Genomic DNA, 16895 nt, shown 5'->3' on the forward strand with positions numbered 1-16895 from the left:
ATCTAGTTTAGAGTAATTAAAGGAACGCTGTCTGGAGGTTTATACACCACAGTGTCCTCGGTGTGTTTTTACATGCAATTAAAAAGTATTTGTTCTAATACTTTCTGCGGAGCCCCTATTTTATACAGAGAAAGGAGCACCTGCTGTAGGTAAATGAATGAATGCAGCCGGGGGCAGGTGTGAGTGCACCCCCGCGTCCAGAATCGCACGGTTCCACGGTGACGCCCTCTCCTTCTTCCTTTCTCAGGTGCTGTTGAGTCAGGTGCACCGGCTGCGAGCCCTGGATCTGCTGGGGCGCTTCTTGGACCTGGGCCCCTGGGCGGTGAGCCTGGTGCGTGCTTCCCGCACTGAGCCGGGGGAGGGTGGAGCCCCGGAGACTCCGTGGTGCGTCCAAGGACTGTCTCACAGGCTGGGAGCGATTGGGGGCAGGGGAGGGGGGGCGGTCAGCCCGAGGGGCCCTAGAGGTGCACACACGTGCTGCCTCGCGGCCTCCGTCACTACAGCCTCTGGCGGTTTGGTTTTGCTCTGCCCCCTTCTCCCATCTGCCACAGGGCTTCGCCTTTGCAGGCAGAAAGTGTGGCCGGCCCGCCCCCGTTCGGGAGTGGCTCGCCCCTGCAGGTGCCCCTGAGCCCGCAGAGTGCCCGCACACACCCGTCCACCGACTTCACACTCCGGTGCCCAGCACAATCTGGAAACCCTTCTCTGATTTCTCATTCCGCAGAAGAGTAGAAACGGCCATTGAAAACAGAAAACACTGACAAAAATCAGATCAAAAAGCGACTTGTTTTTCAACAACTACATCAGAAGGAAGGGGGTATCGTTAGGGGACCTGCCAATTAGAGGAGGTTCAGGAGACCTGTCACCAGCTGCAAACACGGACCTTCTTGGTTCTGTGTGCAAACAACAGTTTAGAATTACAGTCTGAAAAAGCAATATTCATGATAATTAGAAATTATCTAATTTGTGGTACACACAGCCTTTAATGAGGAAAGGACACAGACCCCGTCCTCAGACTCTGCCCTGGGTGTCCCCCTCTGTCTGTCTTCGAGGGAGACGCTGAGGTGATGGACAAAACCGGGCTCTGCCCAGGTGTCCTTTGTGCCGAGATAGCCCGCTTCTCTGTCGCTGCCCTGCCAAGAGCAGAGACGACCCCCCGGGATGATGCCCCATCCGGATCTGGGCACAGGAGCCCCCACGGCTGCTCCCCGTCTTAACCAGCAGACTGGCCCATCCCAAGGCGGCAGACGCCTTGTGGTTCGAAGCACGAGAACCACTGTTAAGGGGCCTTGCGCTTTGCTGCTGAGAGCAGACAAGGCCCTCCGAGGGTGGGGACGGCGGGTTCCAGACGGGAAGCCACCCGTCCCTCGTGAGGCGAGCCTTGGTCTCTGGACGTGGCAGGACGGGAGAAGTCCCGCGGCATCTGGGAGTGCGGGGGTGAGGAGGCCAGAGGAAGCCGCTTGCTCTGCGTGAGGCGCGTCCACCCCCACAGCATTCCCACCGCGCCAAAGGCTGCGCACACCCTGTCCCGAGCCGCGCCATCTGCCCCCGGCGCCACTCGGCTGCCCGGGAGCCGGTGCTAGCGCTCACTCTCTCTTCTCTCTCCCAGGCCTTGTCTGTGGGCATCTTCCCCTACGTGCTGAAGCTGCTGCAGAGCTCCGCCCGAGAGCTGCGGCCCCTCCTGGTTTTCATCTGGGCCAAGATCCTGGCCGTGGACAGTGTGAGTAGTCCGCGTTGTCCCCGCAGGCACGAGGCGGGCTCCGTGCGTCAGGCGGCCCGGGCGGCGGCTGCTGCAGAGGTGCTGAGCGCAGCTGGTTTGCCCGCTGTGACGCCGTGTCCTCTGTCCCCCTGCGATGACCCCGCGTTTCTTGTCCTGCTTCACCCAAGCCTCTGCCTTCAGGGCCAGCTCCTCCCTCCCTCTCCAGGCACGGCTGGCACCCCCCTTCCACAATAAGGGAGGTACGTCTCCTTGGGGCCCAGTCCTGGTCACCTGGGCTGCAGCCACGCCATTCGTGTCCCTCACGTGCCGCAGGCCGCCCCCTCCCCGCCCCCTGCAGTCCTCCAGCAGGAAGTGACCCTGACTGCTTCCTTCTTTAAACTCTACCCTGCCTCACCCAGACCCGCACCAGACCTACTGTGTCCCACCCGTGCTTTTTCCTCCCCACCCTGATCTTGGGGACCTTGGGGACCATCTCCTCCAGCTCTGCTCTCCAGTCTCTGCCCCTCCCTGTCCTCAGGCCTCCCGGGCCGCAGACTCACATCCACTCCGTGGAGCCCCACCCTTCGGGCTATGCTGGAGACTGGAGACAGGCTCCGTCCAGTGGGTCAGAGCCCTCCGCTGCAGGGGGGAAGCCCCGTGTCTGAGGGGCTGTGCCGTGAGGGTGAGGGCCTAGAGGGGCTGGAGGCACATGCGGGGCCTCCTCTAAGTGGAGGGCACCCCACTCTTCAGCCAAGAGGAACCGGTAAAGAGTCCGCAATGGGACAAGATCCAAGCTGTGGTTTTTAACTCGTGGCCTCGGTGTAGAGGTTGTAGGTTAGCTGAGGAGGGGCTGGGAGAGTGGGTGTGATGGGGTGATGGTTGGGGAGACCCCAGGTGGGGAGGACCTGTGCCTGAGGGGTGCGGTGAGCCCCGGGGCTGGGTGTGTGGAGGAGGAAGAGCCACGGAAGGAAGGCAAAGCAGGATTGACGAGGCGGGAGGCGTGACTCACAGGACACAGAGGGGTTCCAGAGTGGGGGTGAGCACCGGCCGGGAGCGGACACCCCCCAGAAGAGGCCCCCGTGCGCGGCACTCAGCTTCAGAAGAACCGTAGATGTGGAGAGGGGAGGAAACGCGGTGATCACGTGGTCGCTTGCTTGAGGGGTTTGGTGGGCGGGGAGGGGAGTGGGCTTCTCCCTTGTCGCCCCTCCTGCCGGGCACCAGAGCCTCAACCGGCCTGCCCCCTCCCCAGCCGCACCTGGTAGGTGGCCAGGGCCCCACCGCTGCCTCCGCGTTCCAGCAGACCTTCCCCGGCTCGCCCCCACTCTGCATGCTGCTCCCTGCTCCCCACACCCTCCGCCGTCCTGTGAACGAGCCCCTGCAGCTCCAGGCTGCTGCCGGACCCAGTCCTCCCTCACCTGGACGCCGAGGCTACCCGCGCACCTTGAGGCCGCCGGAGCTGTGCCGTGGGGCCCGAGCAAGGGGTGATGGCTGCCGGAGGACGCGGGTGTCCCAGGCATTCCCAGGAACACGTGACAGCACAGGTGCATCTGGGCGACGCTGTCTTGGATGACGTTGTACTCCGTGGTTGACGATTTTGTTTGCTCGCCTGTGTGGCGGCCTTGCTGAGCCCTGCAGTTCTGACCGTTGCCTGGGAGGTTCTCCTGGCCTTTCTGCACAGCTGCTCATAGCAGCCGCAGACAAGTCCCGGGGGGTGGCTCAGTCCCCGTCTGTCGGCCTCAGTCCTTTCCCTGGTTCCCCTGGTACCGACCAGAACGTTGTTGACCAGACGCAGGGTCCACTCACCTCGGTGTTCCTGGTCCCCATGGTCCTCTCGGTGCTGGAAACAGCCTCCCTCCTGCTCACTGCACCCAAGGCTAACCTTGACCTCAGGTCAGCCTTGACCCTCCTTGGGCCCAGTGCCCTGCGCATAGCTGTGTCCGCAGAATGTTCCGTTGCTTGTCTGCTCCGTGATGATGACTAGAACGTTAGAGGTTTTGACAAAATATTTACCTTCCTATCTGTGGAACTAACTTCAGACGAGCAATGACTTCTCTGGAAGATTGGCCAAAACTTTGCTAGACTAAAGAGTTAAAAATCTGAATTTGGGCCCTGCCTCCCTCATTTTCTCCAGCGAGCCGCTTTCATTTCCCATCCCCCGCCCCTCTGAGCTTCCAGCGGCGCGGTACGAAGATGACAGCCGTGACCTGGAACTTTTAGAATAAAAGGAATCACGGTGTAAGTCTCGCGTCTGCCCGGCTGGTGTCCCGTACACAGAAACCCTCTCTGGCCGATCGGAAAGCCTGGTGTTGTGGGCAAGGAAACTGTACCTTTCGGTCAGTTCTCTTTTGCCGCTCACGTCTCACCAAGAGCCGTGCTCTGGGAACAGGAGGACAGAAGGGCTCTTCCAGGGAGGTCGTTCTGGAACTTCCCTTGTCCTTCAATGTCTCTGTTTTCTCAACGGCACATCTGAAAATGTACTGATCCCGTTACCCGGTCCTGGGCCGAGCAGAGCACGTGTCGAGGTTCCTGGGTGCGTAGGGCGCCCAGCTCAGACCGCAGCCCGTGGGAGGAGAGGGTTCCCTCCCCGTCCCCGCGGAACCTCTGCTGCCTGTCAGTGCCTAGAACCAGACTGTGTGTGCGTTTAGTCCTGGGAGTGTCTGTTTCTGCTTCAGTCTTTGCTGTGTGTGTGAAAAGGACGGCCCTCGTGCCTGCACCTCGCCACTGCATTCTCGCGGGATCTGGGTGGTCATCGTACTTCTGCACGCCAAAAACCGCCTCCCGGCACATCTGTCTCGGGGGGCCTGCGTGTCTCCTGCATGTGCTGGATGCGGGGGCCCCCCGTGAGCGCACCTGCTACAGCTCCCCCGCCCCCCTGCTCGAGGGAGTCTCAGGGCTCGCGCTGAAGGACTTACACATTTAATGACGCTGCGGCCAGCTGGAAGTGTCCGGGCCTTCAGTGTCGCTGTACCTGCCCGCGGGCGCCAGGGACCTTTCTGTGAACTCGTTCTTAACCAGCCCGTGGCACCTGTTTATTCAAAGGCCGTCATCCTACTGAGAGACCTTTTGAAATATTTCCAGCTGAGTCTGAGTGCCGTTCACCTCCACCTTCCTTTTCATGATCACTCGGATGGCTTCCCGGAGATGACAGTTCCATGTGCTTTGGGGGGGGGGGGGGGGGGGGTTGGTGGTTCCCTTACCTTCCCTCATTTGCATCTGGCCAGAAGTCACACTGGGTCCCCGCCGGCCTCCACGGGCTCTCGTGCTGTGGCAGAGCTCACCAGGTCATTGAGTGGCCACTGGGAGGGTCAGGGATGGCCACGCTAGGATGAACGTCTGCGCGAAACACAGGGCACTTCCTGAGGGTGGAGGGTGGGGTGGCCCACGCAGGGCGGACCCCAGCTGAGGGGCAAGTTCAGGGCCTCTTCTTAGGCCACAGGAATGTGCTGAGCACACACCATGGGCCATCACGGGGGGGAGGGGGGCAGGTGGGGGGAGGCCAGAAGCGCTTCAGCCGCGTCTGGGAGGAGGAGCAGGGCCGACGGTCCGGTGCCATTTGACCGAGGGGCGGCACACGCTGTGGGGACAGGTGGCACAGGAAAGCCTTTCCTGTTGTCCCCACGGAACCAGTCCCAGGAGGGTCTCTCCCCAGATCACCTGTGCACCGTGTGGGTCTGCGCCCACCTCTACTACTGAGCGAAACGACCAGGAGTGTGAGGAAGCGGGGATCCGTGATCCACAATGAGGAGAAAGACCCGCCGACACCCACCTGACCCCTCGCAGGTGTGAGAACTAGCTGAGAAGGACGTGGAAACCATTGCTAGAAATCTGCTCCGCATAAAAAGCTCCACTGGAACCCGAAGCCCTCAGAGGGCCGGCTGAGCCTCTCGCAGAGGGAAGCCGCAGCGTGCCATGAGAAACGTGCCGGGCAGGATCGACAGCCCGACCGCTGGCTGCACGCCGCAGAAGAGCTTCAGCAGCGCAGTCTGTGCACACGGGCACAGGGAGCACAGCCAGGCTCTTTCGAAACCGAAGGAGCATCTCTGAGTCGTGGGACACCTGCAGGTGGCCTGACGTGTGTACTCGGAGCCGCTGACGGGCCAGCGGGAAAAACCGCCCAAGAAACGGGCTCAGAAATGTCCAAATTTTCCAATTTGACGAAAACTACGAGCCCACAGGCCCGGGAAGCTCCAGGAACCCCACGCGCAGGGAACGTGAAAAACACCCGAGTCCTAACCTAATTGCTTAAAAACATGATCAATATAAGAACCAGAAGCAGCCGATAAAAGAGAACAGAGGGGCAAGGAGAAGGAAGACAGCGGGCTGCCAGCCGGGGGCCGCACCAGCAGGGGGACGGCGGGCTGGCGCCCTAACGTCACCGAAGAAAAGCCGCCGGCCTGGCCTTCTGTGCGCAGCGGGAGGCTCTCTACAGGTGGCGGCAGAGTGAGGACTTCGTAAGACAGTCGACACCGGAGGGTGGCAGCCCGGCGGACCCACACCACGAGGAACGTTAGTGAGGGTCCCCAGGCAGAAAGGCACGCGGTGCACACGCAGGCACGGGAGCCCCACGAATAAGTCTGACTTCCTGCGCCTTGAATCTGTCGAAGATCATCTGCTGGAACGGACAGTAATCGCCGTGCGCTGGGGGTTGGTGGCGTGCACACAAGCGACGCGTGCGGTCACAGCAGGGACGTGGGGGCGGGGCAGAAATTGAAGAAAGGCTCCGGTCAGCTTCTCGCACTTCGTGTGATGTGCTACCGCCTGGAGGTGGACCGCGAGGAAGAGGCAGCCCGTGCACGTCGAGGCCATCACTGCCATCCTTTTACAGGGAGAGCCCCCTCGCCAGCAGAAGAGGTCCCCTGAGGCCGTGAACACAAAAAAGAAGGTAAGGAGAGGGGGACGGGGACTAGATGGCGCCTACAGAAGATGGCAGGTGCGTGGATTTGGGCGTAACCGTGTCGGTGGTGACCGTGTAAGCAGCGCGACGGCCCGGCTGGGAGGCAGAGGTGGCCGGATGGATCTAGGGAGCGAGAGCAGACCGTGAGCTGCTCGTGGGAAATGCGCCTCCGGTGTAAGGACACGACTAGCCTGGAGGTGGGAGGTACTCGGCGCGACCGTCAAGCGAAGAAGGCCGGACGCCCGTGTTAACAGCAGCGCGGAAACGCCCGTGTTTCCGGGCAGCCGGTGTCTCTGGCGGGAAAGGACTTGCGCAAGAGGAGCCCGGGAGCTGCCACCACCGAACCCGGAGAAGCCGGGGCTCCTGGAGAAGATGGCACGGCGAGGAGAAGGGAAATCCGCGGGGAACACCCCTCCCGTCCACGTGCCAGGAGCACACGGCACCGCGGGCCGCAGCGCAGCCCCGCACGACAGGAAGACTTCCAAACACGTGGAAACGAAGCACGCTTTTAAATAAGTAAGTGTTCAAATGTTTAAATTATAAGATGAAATTTTAACAAGCAATGTAAGTATAAGATGCATGAAATATTTAAAACATATAAATGTTATATACGTGACATAAATATTTATATAAGATGATATGTGTAGTTTTAAATATTTATATGTAAAATACACGGATGGGAGTACATCAGACTAAAGAGCCGAAAAGGCAGCCTGTGGAACTGGAGACGGTATTTTCGAACTATCTGACAAGGGGTTAATACCCAAAATATACAAGGACTCATATAACTTCATAGCAAAAACCCAAACGATCCCGTTAAACAATGGACAGAGGACCTGAGTAGAGGACCTGAGTAGACCTTTTTCCAAAGAAGACACACAGAGGACCAGCAGGTCTGCGGAAAGACGCTCCACATCACTCATCACGAGGAAACGCGATAGAAACCACACTGAGACATCACCTCACGCCCGTCAGGTTGGCTGTCCTCAAAAACACGGAGTTGCCGCGTGTAGGCGAGGCCATGGAGAGAACAGAACAAAACAGGCACTGTCGGTGGGAGCGTAAACTGGTGCGGCCACTGGGGAGAGCAGCGTGGAGGGTCCTCAGGAAATTCAAAATGGAACCTCTGTCCGTTCCCACCAGTGGGCGTAGCACCAGAGGGAATGCAACCCGGCCCCGCAGAGACGCCCACAGCCCCGTGTTCACTGCAGCCTTCTCCACAGCCAAGCACAGAGACGACCCTGAGCAGATGAATGGATACGGAAGGGTCGCACGCACACACACGCACACACATACGCACACCGGAGAAAAGAAGAAAATCCTCCTGTCTGTGACGAGATGGTTGAACCTGGAGGGCACTGTGCGAAGTGAGGTAAGCCACACAGAGAAGGACAGATACCACCTGATCCCATCCACTTGTGGAATCTAAAAAAGTCGAACTTCCAGAACCAGAGAGAGAGAGAGAGAGACGGTGGTTGAGGGGGGGCTGCCAGTGGCGGACACGGGGAGGTGCGTGTGGAAAAGCACACACCTCCGGTTCTACGTGGAGCCGGGCTGTGACGTGCGGCCCCATGACCGCAGTGACAGTTCCGTATGTGCACTCAAAAGCCGCTAAGATGGTAAACCTTAAGTGTTCTCATCACACCAAACAAAATAACTGTGAGTTCGTGGATGCGTTCATTAACCTGATCGCGCGATCATTTCACGGCGGATGCGTGTATCAAACCCTTACGCTGAATATACGAAAATTGTATGTATTTCCGTTTGTCAGTTATGCCTCAGTAAAGCTAGAAAAAATATGTATGATTTATACAACATACAACTTTTACTGATAAAGTTTATTATAATTATATCATTTATATGAAAATATAAAGTCAGTGAAATAAAACTTGTTGAATGATATTTTTCAAAAAGGTCTGAGGGGAAGTAAAAAATACCTTGAACTGAATGCCAGCGAAAACCCAGCACATGAGGACAAGTGGGGGCACAGCTCGGCAGCGCTGAGAGGGAAATTGGCACCACTACAGGGCATCCGTTGGGAAATGGAAGGTTTTAAATCATTGACCTCCGCTTCAGCCCTAAGATATTAGTGAAAGAAAAGCAGGTTTAACCCGAAGGAAGTAGGAGAAAGGAAATAAAGATCACAGTGGAAATCAATGCAGAAGAAAACAGAAAAGCAATAAAGAAAATCTGTTCAAGCAGAAGCTGGTTCTTAGAGCAGATCAATGAGTAAACAGCTACCCAGATACTGATCTCATTTCCTCTGGTTAGACACCCATTAGTGTTATTGCTGCATCGTAGGGCGGTTCTATTTTTAGGTTTTTGAGGAACCTCTATACTGTTCCCAGAGTGGCAGAGAGAAAAACAGACGCCAATTCCCAAATCAGGAATGAGAGGTGGCATCGCGGAAGGTTCTAGAAACATTAAGGGAATAATATGTGAATAGTATGAACAACTCCATGCCAGAACACTCGGTAAATTTGATGAAAAAGACACATTCCTGGAATGACACGAGTTTCTCACTTGAGAAGTGAGTCAGAATAGTACCGTGTCTGTTAAGAAATTGGATTTGTATTTTGAAACGTTCCTGCAAAGAAAACTCCAGGTCCAGCGGCTTCACTGGCAAGTTCTAGCGAGCGTCACTGAGGGAATGGGTACAAACAAGCACTCGGCCGTGTCATTCCACTGCCGGCAGGAAGTGCCCGGTGCCAGATCCAGACGACACATCACACAGACCGGCATCCTTTGTAAAGATCAAACGCTCCAAATAAGACTTTAGTAAATCAGGGGCACCTGAGGGGCTCAGGCAGCTGAGCGTCCAACTCTTGGTATCGACTCAGGTCATGATCCCACGGTTTGTGAGACCGAGCCCACATCGGTCTTGGGACCGGTCTTGGGACTCTCTCTCTTTCTCTTTCTCTCTCCCTCTCTCTCCCTCTCTCTCTCTCTCTCTGCCCCTCCCCCCTTCCCCACTCACATGCGTGCATGCTCACTCACTTTCTCTCTCAAACTGAATAAACTTAAAATATTTAAAAAATTTAAATTTAAAAAGCTTCAGTAAATCAAATTTGGCGGCATATAAAAAGGCTAAAAACTCATGACCTAGTGGAATTTATTTCAGGAATGCGAGATTGTTTAATTAAAAAAAAAATCATGTAGTTTACCATATTAACAGTCACAAAAACCGTATTATCATTCTCAGTAGACACAAAGAAAGCATTTGACCAAATCTAAAATCTATTTCAGACTTTAAAAAAAAAAACAAAACAAAAAAAAAAAGCTCTTGGCAAACCAGTCAACAGAAGGGAACTTCCTCCGCATGACGAACAGCATCTATAAAAACCGTTACAGCCAACATCACACTTAATGGTGAAAAGTCTCAACACTAGAATGAGAAACAAGACGGGGTGTCTGCCCTCATCATTTCTCTCCAGTGCTGTACTCGAAGCCCTGGGGAGTACAAGAAAAATAAAGGCATCCAGGTTGGAAAGGAAAACGTTTAACTGTCTCTGTTTTCAATCAGCATGATTCTCTTTGTAGAAAAGCTAATTGAATCTATTAAAAAAACAAACAGACCCACAACCTACTACCACTGAGTGAACTTAGTTAAGGTTGTAGGTTATAAGACAGTCTATTTTGTTTGTATATACTGTTGATCAACCATGGGAAGTTGAAATCAAAGTAAAAAACATTTACAACAGTATCAAAAATATAAAATACTTGGGGACGAATTCAGCAACACATGTGCAAGACTTCTGTACTTGAAACTACAATCCATTGGCAAGAGAAATTACAGAAAATCTAGATAAATGGAGAGATCCCATCAACATGGGCCCTGACTACAAATCCATGTATGAAAATGCAAAGGACCTAAGAATAAACAAAACAACTTTCTTTTTTAAAAAAAGAACAACGGGGGCGCCTGGGTGGCGCAGTCGGTGAAGCGTCTGACTTCAGCCAGGTCACAATCTCGCGGTCCGGGAGTTCGAGCCCCGCGTCGGGCTCTGGGCTGACGGCTCAGAGCCTGGAGCCTGTTTCCGATTCTGTGTCTTCCTCTCTCTCTGCCCCTCCCCTGTTCATGCTCGGTCTCTCTCTGTCCCAAAAATAAATAAACGTTGAAAAAAAAAATTAAAAAAAAAAAGAACAACGTTAAGGGATTAATACTACCTGGTGTCAAGACTTACCCGTATCTGTGACAGTCAGCACTGCAAGTGGCATGAGAGCAAGCAGTGGAACCAAATGAGAAGTCAGGAGCTGCACCCACGTGTGTGTGGTCAACTGACCTGCAACAAAGATGCAAATAGTTCAGCCCCACAGAAAGGAGCGTCTTTTCGCCACGTGGCATTGGGACAGTTGGACATCCAGATGCAAACAAATGAGTCTACACCTCATACCGCATGAAAAAGTTCACTCAAAGCGGGGACATATTTGCACATCATTTACCTAATACAAACTCTTAGATCCCATAGGGAACTCTCAAAGCTCAACGTGAAAACAGACACACAAACCAAAAAACGGGCAAAGGGTTTGAATAGTCACTTCACGGAGGAAGTAGGATGCTGACAGAAGAGCACCCGAAAAGTTGCCGCTTGCCATTTGTCCTTGGAGAACACAAATGAAACCAGTCCGATACCGGCACGCGGCTGCTAGCATGTCCAAAATCCAAACACTGTCCAGCCCAGGCGCAGATTTCGAGAAACGCACGTGGCACACCCACCCGAAGGCACACGTCTGTTCAGAAGTGATACACGATGTTTATAGTGGCTTTATTTGTAATAGCCAAACAACAGAAGTAGCCCAAAAGACCATCAACGGGCGTGAATAAGCAAACAGTGATTTATCCACACGGGGCAGTACTGCTAGGCAATAAAAAAGGATATACTGGCCCCAAAATAGCTGAGGGAAAGAAGCCAGTAAAAGAACGGTATTCACTATGTAGTTCCATTTATATAAAATTCTAGAAAATGTAAACCGTACTCACAGAGAACAGATGGCTGCCGGTTGGCGGGGGGGGGGGGGGGGGCGGTTCGGAAGGGGCACAAGGAAAGTTTTGAGGGCAGAGGTTGCTTACCTTGATTGTGGGCATGGCTTCATGGGTGTGTACATATGTCCAAAATTACTGAAATCTGTATTTTTAGATGTGCGGTTTTTTGTATATTGCTTCAACCTCAGAGCTGTTAAGAATTTCAAATGGTGGGGGCACCTGGGTGGCTCAGTCGGTTCAGTGTCCAACTTTGGCTCAGGTCACGATCTCATGGTTCACGGGTCCAAGCCCTGCGTTGGGCTCTGTGCTGACAGCTCAGAACCTGGAGCCTGCTTTGGATTCTGTGTCTCCCTTCCCCTCTCTCTGCCTCTCCCCTGCTTGCTCTCTCTCCCTCTTTCTCTCTCAAAAATAAATAAAACAGGGGCATCTGGGTGGCTCAGTCCATTAAGCGTCCAACTTCAGCTCAGGTCATGGTCTCACGGTTTGTGAGTTCGAGCCCCACATCAGGCTCTATGCTGACAGCTTGGAGCCTGGAGCCTGCTTCGGATTCTGTGTCTCCCTCTCTCTCTGCCTCTCCCCCACTTGCACTCCGTCTCTCAAAAATAAATAAATGTTAAAAAAGTTATTTTTTAAATTTCAAATTGCAGAACAGTCTACGCACAACTGTACGGTCCCTTCTAGATTTTCAATTCGACAAAGACAACAAAACGTGGGGCAGTTGTTCTAGACAAAGACTCATAATGTGCAACCAGTAAGTGCCGGTCTAGATCCTGGACCCGGAACCAAAAGCTGTAAGAGACGTTGTTTGACCATCGAGAGAAATTTGAATGGAGACTAGATATTGGCTAATAGCGTGGCATCGAGGCATCGATGCTGAATGTCTTGAGTGACAGGGGTTTGTGGTTATGCAAGAGAACGTCGTCCTTTTTCTCAGGAAAGTTTCCAGGCAAAGCCTCACGCCATCCGCAACTTTGAAAAAGTGCAGACAAGCACAGGGGAAGCGAGGGGGAGAGCACACATGGTGCAGAATATTTAAATTGTCCTCGAGGTCGTGTGATGGGGTCGCAGGTCAAGTGCAGTGTCCCAGGAGGATGAGAAAGTGTACGAAACGTGGCCAAACCTGCAGTCTCCGAGGGCCGTGCTCCGGGAGGGTGGTGCTGGCTGGTGACCCTCAGACCCCTTATTATCCTTTTCTTTCTGCTAATTAACCAGACTGAGGGAGGGGAGACGGGCAAAGAGCCCTGCAAGCCGGGCTGCGGTTGTCTGGGGTTTATCCGTAGGCACCGTTAATATGCAGTTCGGGCAGGCTTTCCCAAGTTCCACTCAGTAAAGGTTTATCAGAGTGCCACCAGGGCACCGAGGGCACGCTGTCTGCGAATTTGGAAAAACGCTCTGTGTCGCATTCATGACGTCAATCCAAATGTGCGGATACACAGAGCTTCGCCATGTGTGAGGCAGTTGTGGGACCAGAAAGAACATACTCTGTGAGTAAAAGCGGATGAATTTTATTTCTGTGCCCTCACACCTATGCTGGCTCCCCTCCCCGGTCCCAGAACATGTGCTGATTTCCCTACAGAATAATCCCATCACCACCACCCCCCCCCACCGGCTCTGATGTCACCAGCTTCTCTTCCTGCACCTGCACCCGTCCCGCCGCCCCCTCCAGGCTCACACAGAAAAGCTCAGTGGAGAAAATGAGTGGGTATAGTCTCCTCTCCCATCCTGTGAGGACTCGGGTCCCCCAGACCCAAGTGTGCCCAGGAGGGCCGGAGACTTCTCAGTCCAGAGCCTGCCGTCCCGGTGGCCCGGCCCCTGCGAGGGGCTGGCCCGCTCAGGCCCTGGGGCAGACCTTACTCCTGTGCTGGCAGCTTGTGTATCTCTCTGTCTCTGACTGCCTTGTTCCTACAGGTTTTATGTTAATAAACCACTTTTAGGACAGGTTACATTTACAGAAAACCTAGAACAGGAAATAAAGTTCCCGTGTGCCCCACACCCACTTTCCGCCATTGTTAACATCTTAAGGAATGACATTGCCACTAGCCAAAGTCCCCACTGCGTTCGAGTGTCCTTGGTTTTCCTGTCGTCCCCTTTCCACTCCATTCGTCACGTCTCCCCAGGCGTCTCCGGGCTGAGCCGTCTCTCACGTCGTCCCTGGTTTCGGGTGGCCCGGAAGTTCTGGGAGTGCTGGGGCCGTCCCTCCGTTGGGGTGTGTCTGATGTCGGGTGATGGGCTCGGGGAGGAAGACCGCAGAGGCAGAGGGCCCTTCTCTTCATGTCAGGGGTCCGTGCCGTCAACATGATGTGTCGCCACAGACGGGACCTGGACTACCTGGCTGAGGTGTGTTTCCGGGTGTCTCCACGTGTCCCCCCCGCCCCAAACCCCGCTTCCACCGTTTTCTCTCTACAAGGAGGTCACCGTGGTGCGCTGGGATTTTTGTTACGTGGCCGGCTTTATGTCTGAGGTCGAACACGGTTCCTTTACTATCCTTCATTGTTTTTTTTAAATCTGAAGATGGTTCTTTTCATCTCTCGCCCTTGTCACTGGGTTAGCCTTATTTTATAAGGTTTGGTGTCGAAGCTGTTTTCTTTCGTGTTTGCATTCCCAGGGTTTTGTGTATTCCCTCAGTTCCCTTCCCGGCCAGCCTTCCTGCCCCACCGCCCGGCCCCAGCAGGTGCTCGGGCAGCGGGCAGTGAAGGAGCCGGGGGGCCACAGCCAGGCCCGAGTCCCCAGGAGAGCCCCGGCCCCGTGTCCGGCTTGCCGTAGGCGCTTGATGAATGTTACCCTTCCCGCCTGCTCATTTTGACATCAATAATTAAATTGCTTTGATGGTCCATTTAATTTCCAAACTATGGGTTATAAAGTGCAGAAAATAAACTAAATCTTAGCATCGGGGAGCACAAGTCTGCATGTCTCACGAAGCTGTCGTCCGCAAGGATGTGCCGTTTCGGTGGATGTGAGGTGCCGTTTGTATTGTTTGGTGAACTACAGCTGCCACGCGTCCCTTCGTAGCCGTCATCCCAGTTACGTGAGGCGGCTGCGTTTCAGAGGCCCTCGGAGTGGGTTTCGCCCCGGAGGAGATTCAGATCCACCCCCGCGGGGCCCCTGGAGAACTGTGGACCCGGAGAGTACGTCGCAGGAGCCGGGGGCTGCCCCTTCCCACACCTGCCCGGGAAGAGGCCAGGCCCGGCCAGACTCGCACTTTGGTAAAAGGCCAGGTTGCTGCTGAGCGTGTCTGTCCCTGGCAGAAGGGAGACCGTCGTTTCCAGATGCCTCTGGATTTCCAGGAGTGAAATGAGAAGCCAAGGGAGGAAGCAGGAGGTTGTCACCACCGCTGTCAGGTCGTCGGGCCCATTGTAGCATGAATGGGCACAGTGACTCAGGCTGCAGGGGACTTCCTGGTGAGAGGAACTGAAGCGTCAGCCTGCTGCTGAGGGCAATCAAGACAGGCCGTCTTTTTGGGTGATGACTCAGGCCCTGTGATTCATCGTCAGGCTGGGCTGAATCGCTCACTGGCTCTACGGCACTGATCAGAGCAAGGACGAGGACGGGGGCGTAGGTCAGCCCACGAGGAGAGCGAGGACGAGGACGGGGGTGCGGGTCAGCGTGCGAGCGCAGCCCAGCAGGACCCGACTCTTACATGTCTTATGAAAAGGGCGACCACAGTTCTGGTGTGCGGAGCCTGAAGTCGAGGCTGGGTTGGGGTACGGTCCGGGGCCGCCAGCTGAGTCACCTTTCCCACCCGGGACCGTGAGGCTGCACCTGGCGGCGACCCGGGTCCAGGGTCTGGGTAGAAGCCCACAGTGCGCGGCAGGGAGAGGCCGGGCCTCGACATCCTGGCCCTGCGGCTCAGCAGCTCTGGACCCAGGAAAGCCCATCCCTCCTGCTTCCACGGGCCTCTGGACTGACTCGTCCACACTGGAAGCAGTTACTGGGTGTGATTAACATCCCGGATTGCATCATGCTTCTCCATGTACACGTCGGCTTTTTTATTTGCTCAGCAAACGCTTAGTGGCCCTCTGATGGGAACCAGGCTGCGCGACATTCCGGGACCACGGAGAGTAATAATCAGGGTTTTGTCCTCAAAGAGCTGAGAGTGTAGCAGAGCAGGGACCAGAGTAACGAGCTCACCTGAAGGCAGCCACTCGGGGAGTCCAGCCACAGTAAGAGCAAAAAGAAGGTCTCGAGAGTGGCTGGGCTGACCTGAGAGGCTGTGCCCAGAGGGTGCTCGGGTGCCCGCGGTGGGGACGACAGGCCAGGAGCCAAGACACGGATGCACGGAGATACATCATGTCAAACAAGGTGTGAGTGCAAGCATCTCACTCGGAGGGGGAGGAGGCTAAGGGCGGGGGGGTCTCTTTGTTCAGAAGCATTTCTCCGTCACCGCTGCCCGTTCTGCCCCTGGGTAATTGACACCAAGTGGGGGAGAACCCCATGCGGCATGGCTCGGCGTGACCCTCAGGGACAGTTTCAGGGCCTGGCTGGGAAAGTAGGGCTGCGCTACAGAAATGAACAGTTCACATGAGTCCAGGGATCTCAGATGAGCGCCAGGAACCGCGGGTCCCAGTCCAGCAGAAGGACCGGCGCCGGGGTGAGGGCCGCTCTCCGGCCTAGGCCAGAATCCACCCAGGCAGAGCAGAGGTCCCCTGGGCCCGGCGGACAGAGACACAGGAACTGACCGCTCTCTGGTGGGTGAGCAGGTGCAGAAACGAGTGAGGGGTTGTCTGTCAGCCGGAGAAGCGAGTGAAACAAAAGGGTTATAGTGAGGAAATGCCATCGGAGTACACAGCTCGCCTCCTCAGTGAAGATTTTTGCCTGAATGTAACGTAAACGCCGAGTGTCGAATTGACCGAAAGCTTCGGTGAAATCATCTGGGAAAGTAGGTGGAAAACAAAAGTCGGAAGCACAAAAGAACGAAATCCTCATATCCTATAGTGGAAGTGGCTAAATAAAGACACGGCCATTGTTTCGAAATCTGGAGGTAAATTCTTGAAAACCCGTCCAAAAGAATGGCGGTGGGCCGCCCTTGGGGAGCCGGACGCGGGTGGGAGGAACGGACCAGCCGGTGCTGTCGTGTTGCCCTTTCTCGCTCTGTGTGTTGATCTGATTTGCACGTAGAGAAACCCCAAGGAGCACGGCGGGGAGAAGGGTCCCGGCCTTCCGCACCCAGAGCGGAACCAGTGGAACCACTGCCTCCTGGCGCGTGCACCTGAGCCGCGGAGCTGTGCCAGGGCAGGCGTCTCCCGTCGAGGAGAGAGCTGAGTAACACGCTGGGACCCGCGTGTCCCCTGTCCCCCCACAGAATGGAGAAGGTGGAGGTAAAC

The 16895-nt window shown here is 55.2% G+C and overlaps 1 protein-coding gene across 4 annotated transcripts in view; it reads left to right on the top strand.

Annotated features, from left to right (window-relative positions):
• The window catches only part of RPTOR (regulatory associated protein of MTOR complex 1), a 335760-nt gene that overhangs the window by 248707 nt on the left and 70158 nt on the right, over positions 1 to 16895 (top strand). For all 4 annotated transcript variants that reach the window (XM_086685560.1, XM_086685561.1, XM_086685563.1 and 1 more), the window contains 2 exons: positions 248 to 331; positions 1607 to 1717. In XM_086685560.1, coding sequence (XP_086541686.1) covers positions 248 to 331; positions 1607 to 1717 — 195 coding nt within the window. The remainder of the gene's footprint in view (positions 1 to 247; positions 332 to 1606; positions 1718 to 16895) is intronic.

The sequence above is a fragment of the Puma concolor genome, chromosome E1 (assembly GCF_028749965.1).
Source record: "Puma concolor isolate L17-30 chromosome E1, mPumCon1.1.hap2, whole genome shotgun sequence".
Lineage (NCBI taxonomy): Eukaryota > Metazoa > Chordata > Mammalia > Carnivora > Felidae > Puma > Puma concolor.